Below are 13,167 nucleotides of genomic sequence, written 5' to 3' on the forward strand. Positions count from 1 at the left end.
GATGGGACTATAGTTACATTTGCAAAGCTTGGGAAGTTCTGTTCTGCTTCTGTTTTGGCTTATGCTCTGTTCATTTACATGTAGACTATTAAGGAGGAGACAGATGGTCTGCATGAGGAATTGGAGTTTATTCGAATCCTTGGAGCAGATTTGATTTTTGCCTGTGGAGAAACTGAGAAGCCCGAAGTGAAGAAGAGCATTGACGAGGTGTGGAGAAATAGATAAGGAGTTTAGACAAAACACTTGTGGACTTAGACTGAACAGGAGTATTAATGGAAGAATCTGGTTGACTGTTTTCCTCTAGATGAATAATGCCTGGGAGAACTTAAACAAAACATGGAGAGAGAGGCTAGAAAAGCTCGAGGATGCCATGCAAGCCGCTGTGCAGTATCAGGACACTCTTCAGGTGAGGACCAAGAGGTGACCGCCACGGAAAACAGCTTCCATGGTGTGATGTTCAGAATCCAGCATAAGAGTGGCTCACCTTTGCAGGACCGCAGCATTATCTAACTAAGGCAACAAGCTCTTCCTGTATTTCTAGCCAGAGTTTCCACTTTTATGTGAAAAGTACTGACACCCAGATTTCTGCTCCTCTTCTCATCATGTGTTCACTATACTGATTCTTGTGGCTATCCAGGGAAGCTGGCCTGACGGGGAGAGCCGCTGGCTAGAGGTTCCACACCCAGCTTATCTTGAAGCACAGCTTGGCACAGTAGCTTTAGCACATCCTGAGCTTGCTAGCCGGCCATGAGAAATAGTAACTTTTGTTCATACTTAGTTTTGCCAGATCATGGTTTATTTTGGACACTATCCCAATGCTTGCTTCATTCGTAAGTCCCCATATTATTTGAATAAAGATCATTATTCCTTCCCTCTGCGCCTCCCTCACCATCTAAAAACACAAACAGTACTTGGCACTTTGATTTTTCTCTGCTTATTTAGCAGAGATAATGCTAATTCTTTCCCGATTCCTTGTGTTTTTGACTGCTTATTTGTGTTTTTATTTTAGGCTATGTTTGACTGGCTAGATAACACCGTGATTAAACTCTGCACCATGCCCCCTGTCGGCACTGACCTCAACACTGTTAAAGATCAGTTAAATGAAATGAAGGTTTGTATCTGGGAATGGCTTTTGAAGAAGGATTGCGTGTTCGTTTTTAAAGACTTGATTTGATGTTAACATTAAATATGTCTTTGATAGGAGTTCAAGGTGGAAGTTTACCAACAGCAAATTGAGATGGAGAAGCTCAATCACCAGGGTGAACTAATGTTAAAGAAAGCTACTGATGAAACGGACAGAGACATTATACGAGAACCATTGACAGAACTCAAACACCTCTGGGAGAACCTGGGTGAAAAGATTGCCCACAGACAGGTAAGGCAAATGGTGGAGTACATAAATGGACTACTATCTACTGATTTCTTATTTCCTAACAATTGTTTCCTTATATCGTTTTCTGGGTAGCATAAGCTAGAAGGTGCTCTCTTGGCCCTTGGCCAATTCCAACATGCCTTAGAAGAACTAATGAGTTGGCTGATTCACACTGAGGAGTTGTTAGATGCTCAAAGGCCAATAAGTGGAGATCCAAAAGTCATTGAAGTTGAGCTTGCGAAGCACCATGTGAGTGTTTTATTTTTCATCTCTTAGTCTTTTGGTTTCAGACTAAATTCTGTCACCAGAAGCCTTTCTATGTGTACCTTAGAGAACTGGGTTTGATGTTACCTGTAGAGATAAATTATTGTTCAACTTTTTTTAGGTTCTAAAAAATGATGTTTTGGCCCATCAAGCCACAGTGGAAACAGTCAACAAAGCTGGCAATGAACTTCTTGAATCTAGTGCTGGAGATGATGCCAGCAGCTTAAGGAGCCGTTTGGAAACTATGAACCAATGCTGGGAGTCAGTGTTACAGAAAACGGAGGAGAGGGAGCAGCAGCTTCAATCGACACTGCAGCAGGTCTGTGCCTCGTCCAAGTTAGGCAGGTGGAGCTGTGCACGTAACATTCAGAAGAAAGGAAAGCAACTTGGGGTAGAGCCCCCGGTGTCTTGAGAGGAAGGTCATTTCTCTGCTGGAACTTGTCTAGAAAGAACATCTTTTGACTTAATGGGGTTTTTTGGATTAGTTTGTAGCTAATCTCTTTATTTATAATTCAAAGTTAGTAGATTTTGCTTTAACAGACCTGTTCACAGATTCAGTTATGTCTTAGATCCAGTCAGGTCCCTCCATATTCATACTCAGCAGTACCTTAGTCCAGAGATCACCAACCTTTGTACCTCACAGACCAACCAGTGGTCCGTGGACCACCAGTTGGCGACCACTGCCTTAGTCAATTCATTGGTTATATCAGACATTTATAATACAGGGTTGGGCAAAAGTAGTTTTGTAGTTGTTAAAATGGAAATAGAATTATTTATTAATTAATAATACAAAAATAAACTGTCTTTGTGTGCTCACAACTATAAACCTACTTTTGCCTACAGGGAGGTCTGGGGAATTCTACTAGGTTCTAAAAATAAATCTATTGGCCCCATGCCAATCCAGTAGCAGAACAACTCTGCCTGAGAACAGCCCAAAATTCCTCCCTCAAAATAGATTTCTAATGCCCTGGCCAGGTAGCTCGGTTGGTTAGAGTGTCGTCCCAATACCCCAACGTTTCAGGTTCAATCCCCAGTCGGGGCACATACAAAAATCAACCAATGCATAGGTGAATGGGTGGATCTTTCTCTCTCTAAGATCAATAAATAATTATATAAATCCTCATATTGCGATTTAGAATGTTTACTTTTGAAGCTGGGATTGACTACTGACGTTCCTAATGTCTTTTCACAAAAGGCCCAGGGTTTCCACAGTGAAATTGAAGATTTTCTCTTGGAACTGACTAGAATGGAGACCCAACTTTCTGCATCTAAGCCCACAGGAGGACTTCCTGAAACTGCTAGAGAACAGCTTGATACACACATGGTAATAGAGATTTCCTGAAATATTGAGCATAAGCATCTCATAGTCAGTAGCCCCTGATGTGTATCTGGGAATCTACAAAGTAATGCCTTTTTACTGACAATATAGTACAACCTTGAGGACTCCTGCCTACATATGGGCTTTTAATACCCTACCACAGGCAGCAGTGGTGATGGGAGAAATTGGCTGGAGATACATTGGTCAACTGGTTAATTCTGAGTTGGTCAACTTGGTGGGCACAAGAATATTGACTTGAAGGTGAGAGCATCAAGAAGACAGATACATAGCACAGATGTGGTTCTATTTAAGGAAAAGGCTACTTCAGTGGGATTTAGGGAAACCCAATAGATACTTACAGTTTTTCAAGAAAGTAGCTGAGAACAAAAGGCATAATGTCTAGGTAAATTATTCAGGAAAAGGAAGTTAATGATTGGGGTTTATATTTAAGGATTTCTGGTCCTTAAAATAATTCCATTTATTTGGTGACAAAATTATTTTAATACTAAGCAAGAATGGTGGATTTCATTCCCTAGTTGTTCAGCAGTTGAACTGAACCCAAAAGAAAGGGTTTTAATCAAGGTAAGACCTTTCTGGACCTTTCCAAACTGTGCTTGTAAATGTGCGTGTAGGTATCTTTCAGGAAATTTATATCTTTCCTGCCCTTTCTTGTAGGAACTCTATTCCCAGCTCAAAGCCAAGGAAGAGACTTATAATCAACTACTTGACAAGGGCCGGCTCATGCTCCTAAGCCGTGATGATTCTGGGTCTGGCTCAAAGACAGAACAGAGCGTAGCTCTCCTGGAGCAGAAGTGGCAGGTGGTCAGCAGTAAGATGGAAGAAAGAAAGGTATCACCACAAAAGACAGTGTGGTTATGGTATTTGAGTAGGTGCTTGGTGACGGCATGTAATTACCATCTCATTTCTGTGAAGATTTTTTAAAGACCAGTGTATTGAACCAGAAGTTGTGGGACTCATGTCCTCAGAATTGCCTTCATGGGAATCATCCCTCTTTTCTGTAATTAGATTTCTGTTTTCCATCCATGTCAAGTTGCATTGATGGTACTAGTTTCTGCCAATATTTGATTTTATGCTTTGTTCTTTTTCTGCATCTACCAGTTAAGACATTACTGCCTGTTACTGCTCAGTGGTGGACCCTATATCCATTGTTAATCAGATTTGCTGTGTTCCTACTTAAAAACAAAGTTATGTTGGAGTTGGTGACTTAGGATTGGGAGGGTGGGAGCAGAGCATGCAGGGAGTATGACAAATAATGGCACGCAAGGAATGTGGATTCTAGTGTAAGTACAAAAAATTGTACTAAAAATCAAAAGAGAAGTAAATTATATGGCCCCTTCTCACTCTTCCCCAAAAATCAAATTCTCTTCAAAAGAAAAATGATTAGGGATCAAAGCCCCAAAACACTGGTTTTTATGAGTACAGAGTCTCAGAGTATCTCTGCAGAGTATTTCTGTGCTGGGCAGATCAAATAAAATGTGTGTGCAAATCTCTTGGCCACATGCATTCAACAAATAGTTATTAAGCATGTATGTGCCAGGCACTGTGCTAGGTATATAGTAGAAACTATAAAGGCATGGATCCTATCCAATTTAATGGGAAAAACACAAATATTTATACATAACTGAACATTTGAAAAGCATTGATTTTTCTAGAATTCTTTTAATGTGGGGTCTGGTAATTTTGTTACATAAAGAATGGCCCAAGGACCTGAGTGTATGGCTACATTCTAATTCTTGGACAGTCTGTTGTCTATAATTCCTTCAGAATACAGAACTAATACCAGTTAAAGTAACTGGCAGATTCTGGCTCAAAATCAAGAAGTTTCTAGAGGGTTTTCCCAAAATGAAACAGGCTGCCTCAAGAAATAAATACGTAACCCATTATCAGTGGAATTGGTAAAGTACAGGCTAGGTGTCACGAATAGTTGTTGCTGATTTGGAAGAGCATAAAACAAGTAGAAGAGCCCTAGCCGGTTTGGCTCAGTGGATAGAGCATCGGCCTGTGGACTGAAAGGTCCCAGGTTCGATTCTGGTCAAGGGCACATGCCTGGGTTGTGGGTTCGATCCCCAGTGGGGGCGTGCGGGAGGCAGCCGATCAATGATTCTCTTTTATCATTGATGTTTCTATCTCTCTATCCCTCTCCATTCCTCTCTGAAAGAAATAAAATATATTTTTAAAAAAACAAGTGGAAGATTTCCTGCCATCTAGGAACTTGGTAATATATTAAATTCTAAGCATTTCTGTGATAGATATGATGTAGATTTTATTTTTCTCCAGTGGTCTGCAAACTGTGGCTTGCGAGCCACATGCTGCTCTTTGGCCCCTTGAGTGTGGCTCTTCCACAAAATACCGACTTCTGCTCATGGGCCACGAAGTTTCAATCGCACTGTACATGCGCCCGCACATGGTATTTTGTGGAAGAGCCACACTCAAGGGGCCAAAGAGCCACATGTGGCTCGCAAGCTGCAGTTTGCCGACCACTGGATTAGGCCTATATGTTTTTGTAGCATTCATTATAGTGTTTTGGGGTTGTTGTTTTTTTTTACATTTGTATTGATTTCAGAGAAGAAGAGAGAGGGAAAGAGAGAAACATCAATGATGAGAGAGGTTCATTGATTGGCTGCCTCCTGCACGCCCCCTACTGGGGATCGAGCCCACAACCCAGGCATGTGCCCTTGACCGGAATCAAACCTGGGACCCTTCAGTTCACAGGCTGACGCTCTATCCACTGAGCCAAACCAGCTAGGGCTATAGTGGTTTTTTAGATTACAAAAGTAATCTGAAAACACAAAGAATAAAAGTTACATATAACCCAATTTACAGGAATTAACATTTGTAATGTACATCTTGGGCTTTCTTCTGTGAATATTTTGGATATATTCATTTTTAACAACCTGTCATTAGTCTGTTTTGCCTGCCTGGTGTGGGCCAGGGGCAGAAGCCCTCACCCTGGTATTGGGGCTAGAGGTCTCTGTGGATGGACTTGGAGAGGCTGTGCAATTGGGATGTGCTCATGGACAATTGCACATGTCTTGACCTAACCATTGTTTTTGTCACCTGATTTAGATAAAGGTATCTAAAAATTTACATCTAGGGTTATCAGGTTTTTGCTTAGAATATTAGGGCTTTTATTATCTTTTCTGCTTATAGCATAAGAATAAGTTTCAGACTCAGACATTTTTAGGTGCCGCATTTTCTGAAAACATTTAAGCAGGCACTGCGGTGAGTATTTACTACAGTAAAGTGCTTTTCATTGGTTGTTTTCATGCCACAGAAAGTACATGAAAGGAAAATGAGACTCTGGTCAAAGCGGGTTGCAGACCTGCAGCTGTCACCATGGAACTGTTCGCTTGCATTGTGACTAGTTTTACTCCTGTTCTTAATGTCCCTGGAAGTGGGGGATGGCAGAGGAGAACTCCGCTGCAAATTGTGTCCTTTTTCATAAGCAGTTGTTTCAGACACTAACATTAAAATGTCCCCTTCTTTGCAAACAAGGCATGTTTGGAAGTTGGTTAAGTGAGGCTTCCTTTTTAGAGGTCATTTCATTTGGTGTACAGTTCACGCCTTTGTCCTTGAAGCTATAATTCCTGAATTTGGCACTTTTTGTGTGTGTTTTAATTGAAATTCAGTCAAAGCTGGAAGAGGCCCTCAACCTGGCAACAGAATTCCAGAATTCCCTACAAGAATTTATCAACTGGCTCACACTAGCAGAGCAGAATTTAAACATCGCTTCTCCTCCCAGCCTGATTCTGAACACTGTCCTGTCGCAGATAGAGGAGCATAAGGTAACTGACACCAGGATGTTGCCTTCCTTTGTAAGGACTGGTTGTCTTGTCTTCCGTTTACACAGCAGTATTTTCCCACCAGGTTTTTGCTAATGAAGTAAATGCTCATCGAGACCAGATCATAGAACTAGATCAAACCGGGAACCAGTTAAAGTTCCTTAGCCAGAAGCAGGACGTTGTTCTGATCAGGAATTTGTTGGTGAGCGTCCAGTCTCGATGGGAGAAGATTGTCCAGCGATCTATTGAGAGAGGGCGATCACTCGATGATGCCAGGAAGCGGGCAAAACAAGTAAGTTTCAAAAGAAAGTTCTAAGTACTGAATAACCTCTGGCTGCAAGTCTTGAGTCCCTGGATTAATTCCCATAAAAGTGTTGTATAGGTCTTTACTGTTATAACTTACTTCTTATAAAATTGTAGTTCCACGAAGCTTGGAAAAAACTGGTCGACTGGCTGGAAGATGCAGAGAGTCACTTGGACTCGGAGCTGGAGATATCCAATGACCCAGACAAAATTAAACTGCAGCTCTCTAAGCATAAGGTAAAGCAGTCGGTGGCTCTTAGGGCCTGAGATCTGTATTCACTGGAAATTTTATCTGGGTAAAAACGTCAAGATGATGAAGCCTGCATTCCATTTCATGTCTAGACAGTGTCTAACTGCGACAATTGCTCATTTAAATAACAGTTCAAACAAAGTGATTGTGGGAGTAAACCTTAAAGTTAAAACTGTAGGCTTATAGGAATTCTAGGCTTTTAGAAATATGTACTACTGTAACATAAGCAAAGACTTATAAATTCTTAAGGGTAAGCTCTTATTAGTTCAAGAAGTAGTCACAGTCAAATTGTATCTAAATACCAACCTGGAAACACACAAAAATTTTTCCTTGTTCCAAATCAAGATGTTATCTCACACATGTTTTTTTTCTTTTCATTTTGAAAACAGGAGTTTCAGAAAACTCTTGGTGGCAAGCAGCCTGTGTATGACACCACAATCAGAACTGGCAGAGCCCTGAAAGAAAAGACTTTGCTTTCTGATGATACTCAGACACTTGACAACTTACTGGGAGAAGTCAGAGACAAATGGGATACTGTGTGTGGCAAGTCTGTGGAGAGGTGAGCATGAGTGTCCCCTCTGTGGGTTGTATGTTATCTCAAAGCTCCCGGAGAGACTGTTACTGGACTCCATAAAGTGGTAATAAAGCATATGCTTCAGTAGCAGGTTTTATAGCATCTCAGTGTCTCATTAGTTTTCATACCTCAGTGAGGTATGAAAAATTTGAATAAAATGTATTGAAATTCTTTCATTTTACACTTGAACATTATTGTATTAGAAAGAGAGAAGCCCACAGTAATAGGTCAGTAACTCAGTATTTGTAAATCACCAACTTGTAATACCACTAGCTGACTCGCTGAGGGCTCATCATGTGCTGGACACTATGCAAAACCTCTACGTGTGTTACCTCACTTAACCAGCATGATACCTGATCTGTACTGAGCAACTTCTACTGAGTATGTGCATAACAGTGCCTACAAGTCATGTAATCCTCAACAACCACTGAGGTGTGGGTACCGTTATTCCCGGGTTACAGATGAGGAAACTATGGTTAAGGGGTTTCTTAACTCCCCCAACGTCACTCAGCTACTAAGCAGCAGAGCTGGGATTAAAATTATTTGGTTTGGTTCTAAAAGTCGTACTTTATCCATTTGTACCCACTATGCCATATTCAGTATTACAATATCGCTATCTAATTTATACTCGCAAATTTTTGGTGAGGCGACTGAGGTTCAGAGAGGTGAAGAGACAGCCCAGGGACTCACAACTGGTAAAGAGGTAGGAGTTGAACTCTGACTCCAGGCCATTACCAAAACCATCATCCTGTACTGGAGGGGTGTAAAGTAGTGAACACAGGCAGACCTTGGTCATTAGGGTGTGTCCATGTGTATAACTGCTGGACTCTAAGATGCCGAAGGGCATCTGTGCCTGTCTCCTACCTACACTATGATTAATTCATCCTAGACCAGTGATGGCGAACCTATGACACACGTGTCAGAGGTGACACGCGAACTCATTTTTTTGGTTGATTTTTCTTTGTTAAATGGCTTTTAAATATATAAAATAAATATCAGAAATATAAGTCTTTGTTTTACTATGGTTGCAAATATCAAAAAATTTCTATATGTGACACGGCACCAGAGTTAAGTTAGGGTTTTTCAAAATGCTGACATGCTGAGCTCAAAAGGTTCGCCATCACTGTTCTAGAGAGTGGTTTGATTTAAAATGTCTAGGCATCTCTCTCAGTCACTTTTTACTGTGTTTCTAACCATTTCAACTTGGAGGTCCCTCTCTATGTAGAGTTCAAGTAGTATTTCCTTTCAGCAGTCAGAATTGTGGGCCATTCATAAGTAATGCCTAAAAACAGCAAGGTTTATGTGCTTTTCTCAGGCAGCACAAGTTGGAAGAGGCCCTGCTATTTTCGGGCCAGTTCATGGATGCTTTGCAGGCCTTGGTCGACTGGTTGTACAAGGTGGAGCCACAGCTGGCCGAGGACCAGCCCGTGCACGGGGACCTCGACCTCGTCATGAACCTCATGGATGCCCATAAGGTGAGGGGTAAGATCTGTGCCTTCTGCTCACGCTAAGGGAGAAAGGAAGTCTGAAAGAGCTGGATCTCTGCTTGTGACGGAGGCAGCTCCTTGCTCTGCAAGTTTAAACAAACTGCTGCTGGGATTCTACATCAGTCACAAAGAATTTACCAAAATTGGTTAGATTTAGATTTGGCAATGTGTAAACTTCACTTTGAGGTTTCCCCGCCCCCTTCCTATTTGAATCTCTCAGATGACTCACAAAATAAATTTAAGGTCAGGAGCCCCTCAAGACAAATATTACACTGAAAGGTAAAATGAAACTGACTGCTTTTTTACTACTTCTGAACCTTACAAGCCCAGCACCATGGGCAGCAATATTTAGTATGACCTACACTTGTCATGTTGAGCATTTCATTTACCCTAAATATGTCATACTCATGACATATGTGTCCTTATTTGACTCCTGCAATTCTGGAAATGTTTTACCATTATTCCCATTTTATGGATTAAGAAACTGAGACTCCAGCTAAGCAACCTACCCCAAGCCACACTGCTCATATTTTAGAGCCACCTTTTCTGATTAATTTTTCTTATGCCTTATGCTGCCTCCCTCTGTGCATAAAAGACACATGACTGCAACTTACCAAGGAAATTGAACTAAATGATAACTTCCTGTGTGGTTTTGCTTCTTGGATTTAAAACATTTCTCATATGAATTCTCCTGAAGGTTTTCCAGAAGGAACTGGGAAAGCGAACGGGAACCGTTCAGGTACTGAAGCGGTCTGGCCGAGAGCTGATTGAAAATAGCCGCGATGACACCACGTGGGTCAAAGGGCAGCTGCAGGAACTGAGCACTCGCTGGGACACTGTGTGTAAACTCTCCGTCTCCAAACAAAGCCGACTGGAGCAGGCCTTGAAACAGGTCAGACACGTTGGTTGGGAAAACCCCAGGGATTTTGGTTTGAACAGATTTATTCTAGTTTCTTTATCAGGATCGGTTCCAGCCCATCTCAGAATGAACACAACGTCAAACATTAGTATTTGGAATGTCCTACAAGATTTTAGTATTGATTTGTATTAGAGAAATAATGAGTTCAGTTTGTTGTCAAAGATCTACGAATGAAAGATAACCTTTGTGGGACTTTGATAGGACCATCAAATTCCTGTGATGCCCTGAGGAGTTTAGTCCTAGACCCTTTCCTTGGCATACCCCAATGGCCAGGACCTTGGCTGCAGAGAGGTTCCATCTCTTGTGCTTGCTTATTTCAGGCGGAAGAGTTTCGGGACACAGTCCACATGCTCTTGGAGTGGCTTTCTGAAGCAGAGCAAACACTTCGCTTTCGGGGAGCACTTCCCGATGACACGGAGGCCCTGCAGTCTCTCATTGACACCCATAAGGTAATCCAGCCACAGGGCACAGTGACCTGTGCCACCCACCAAGGTGGGGACTGCCCCCACCCCACCAAAGGGAGGAGCTTTTGTTGTAAACTGCAGACCTCTTGTGCAAAGGAGCAGAGCCAGAGTGAGGCCAGCTTGCTGTTTAGCAGGAATGACGGAAATGACTGGCAGTTTTTGTGACACCTTAAAGATTGTTCATCCATTTGTTTTTACAAACATAATACATGTAGGTTGTAAACAAGTCAGACAACATGGCATTATATAAAGAAAAACGTGGGCTGTTCCACCTCTGTATTCCTCACCTGCACACAGTTTTGTTTCACTTCCTCATTGTTACTAGCTTCAGGCCCTGACCAGCTCCCACAGAGCCTCCTAACTGAGCTGCAGGAAATGCAGTATCTGGGCCCTCAGTGTGACTGTCCTAATGAGGTGGGAAATGTTTGCTATTTTAATTTTTGAGTTACCCACTGACCGGGAGATTTTAATCTTGGTTTTGTCATTATATTCTGTTTTAGTTATTTTTTTAAAGTAGTGTTTTATTGCTGTTATTTGTCCAAAACAATACTGGTTACACACATTGAAATGAATAAAAACAGGATTTTTTTCAGATGAGATCATTCAGAATAGGAAAATAGGCATGCCCAGTTTGGGGAAAAGGACATGCCTCTGTATCCCTACTCCTTGTCATCTGCAGCATCTCTCAGTGCTGGGAAGAAAATGCCAGAGATACCCAATAGAGGCGTTTCGAGGTCTGTGTCCGTGAATACATGGAGGGGAAAATACACTGAATTTTTTAATTTTTTCCCCCTTCCGGTGTAAACACTGCTATCAGAGTAGGTTTTGTGTTGTTGTTTTTAAATGACGGTGTCTTATTTATTGATTTGTTGATTTATTTATTTATTTATTTATTTATTTTCAGAGAGAGACAGGAAGGGGGAGAGAAGGGAGAGAAACATCAATTTGTTGTTCCACTTATTTATGCATTCATTGGTTGATTCTTGTATGTGCCCTGACGAGAATCGAACCCACAACCTTGGTGTATTGGGATGATGCTCTAATCAACTGAGCTACCCGGGCAGGGCTAGAGTAGATTAGTTAGTTAGTTCATTTTTATTTTCTAATCTTTTTTGTTTAGGAATTCATGAAGAAAGTGGAAGAAAAGCGAGTGGATGTGAACACAGCGGTGGCGATGGGAGAAGTCATTCTGGCTGTCTGCCATCCTGATTGCATCACTACCATCAAACACTGGATCACCATCATCCGGGCTCGCTTTGAGGAGGTGGGTCCCTGGCTTTAGAGGAAGACTACGCCTGATAAAATGGGTTTACATCAACAACATACAACAGAGCTCCCCCCATAAGAGATTTTTTACTCACTGGGAAAATCTCAACAAGATTAAGGTAGTATTTTAGTAATGAATGCTTTCTTGGTACTGTGCTGAAATCTGGAAGACTAGTGTTGGTGCAGTGATTTGTTAGCTGGTGGCTTCCTAAAGACAGGTGTGTATTCCTCCTCCGTCCTCAGAAGTCCTGTGTTTAATCAGATGTACTAAGTTTGCTTTTAGAAGAGCTGATTTCTCATTCTAGTTAACCCAGCTCTATTACCAGAGTAAGAGCTAAGTCTCTTAACTGCTTGGGTGGTCTTTGCCCTAGATAGTCATTGTTAGGATCAGATGAAAAAGGACTTTAAAAACAAAGGGATTTGCTTGACTAAAGGAGGCAATGATTTCTCTCCCCCAGGTCCTGACGTGGGCTAAGCAGCACCAGCAGCGTCTTGAAACGGCCCTGTCAGAACTGGTGGCTAATGCTGAGCTCTTGGAAGAACTTCTGGTGTGGATCCAATGGGCTGAGACCACCCTCATTCAGCGGGATCAGGAGCCAATCCCTCAGAACATTGACCGAGTTAAAGCCCTTATCGCTGAGCATCAGGTATCTTAACCGCATCCTGGGGTCACTGGTATTTCCTTTGCCCTATGTGTATCCTATTTAAACTGCTGCTTAACGTATTCCTAGAGACTTAGCTTAAAGCAGCACACACTTATCTCACAGTTTCTGTGGGACAGAAGTTGGCATGAATTTGCTGGGTCCTCTTCTTAGGGTCTTATTGGGCTGAAATTAAAGTGTCAGCCAGTGCAGCAATTCTCATTCAGGCTCATTCAAGTTGTTGGTAGAATTAATTTCTTATGGTTGTAGGACTGAGGTCTCCATTTTCTTTTTTTTAATTTTTATTGAATTTACTAGAAGCCCAGTACATGAAATTCGTGCACTGGCAGGGTCCCTAGCAGCTGCTGGCCGGGGCCTCCCTCCCTTCTCCCAGCTAGCCCCACCCCCTGGTTGAACTCCCAGAAGAATTCCCAGTTGAGGGGATAATTAGCATACTATGCTTTTATTATATAGGATTTGGGTGACATTGGTTAATAAAATTATAT

The 13,167-nt window shown here is 41.8% G+C and overlaps 1 protein-coding gene across 1 annotated transcript in view; it reads left to right on the plus strand.

Annotated features, from left to right (window-relative positions):
• Positions 1-13,167, plus strand: part of MACF1 (microtubule actin crosslinking factor 1) — a 280,203-nt gene that overhangs the window by 246,803 nt on the left and 20,233 nt on the right. Inside the window, 17 exon segments of the mRNA XM_036348376.1 lie at positions 85-207; positions 305-406; positions 1,010-1,111; positions 1,202-1,375; positions 1,466-1,621; positions 1,758-1,955; positions 2,832-2,960; positions 3,630-3,803; positions 6,605-6,760; positions 6,843-7,049; positions 7,178-7,297; positions 7,700-7,869; positions 9,200-9,359; positions 10,069-10,263; positions 10,611-10,739; positions 11,875-12,018; positions 12,479-12,667. Of these exon segments, the coding sequence (XP_036204269.1) occupies positions 85-207; positions 305-406; positions 1,010-1,111; positions 1,202-1,375; positions 1,466-1,621; positions 1,758-1,955; positions 2,832-2,960; positions 3,630-3,803; positions 6,605-6,760; positions 6,843-7,049; positions 7,178-7,297; positions 7,700-7,869; positions 9,200-9,359; positions 10,069-10,263; positions 10,611-10,739; positions 11,875-12,018; positions 12,479-12,667 (2,628 nt within the window).

This window comes from Myotis myotis, unplaced genomic scaffold, assembly GCF_014108235.1.
Source record: "Myotis myotis isolate mMyoMyo1 unplaced genomic scaffold, mMyoMyo1.p scaffold_m19_p_2, whole genome shotgun sequence".
NCBI classification, from domain to species: domain Eukaryota; kingdom Metazoa; phylum Chordata; class Mammalia; order Chiroptera; family Vespertilionidae; genus Myotis; species Myotis myotis.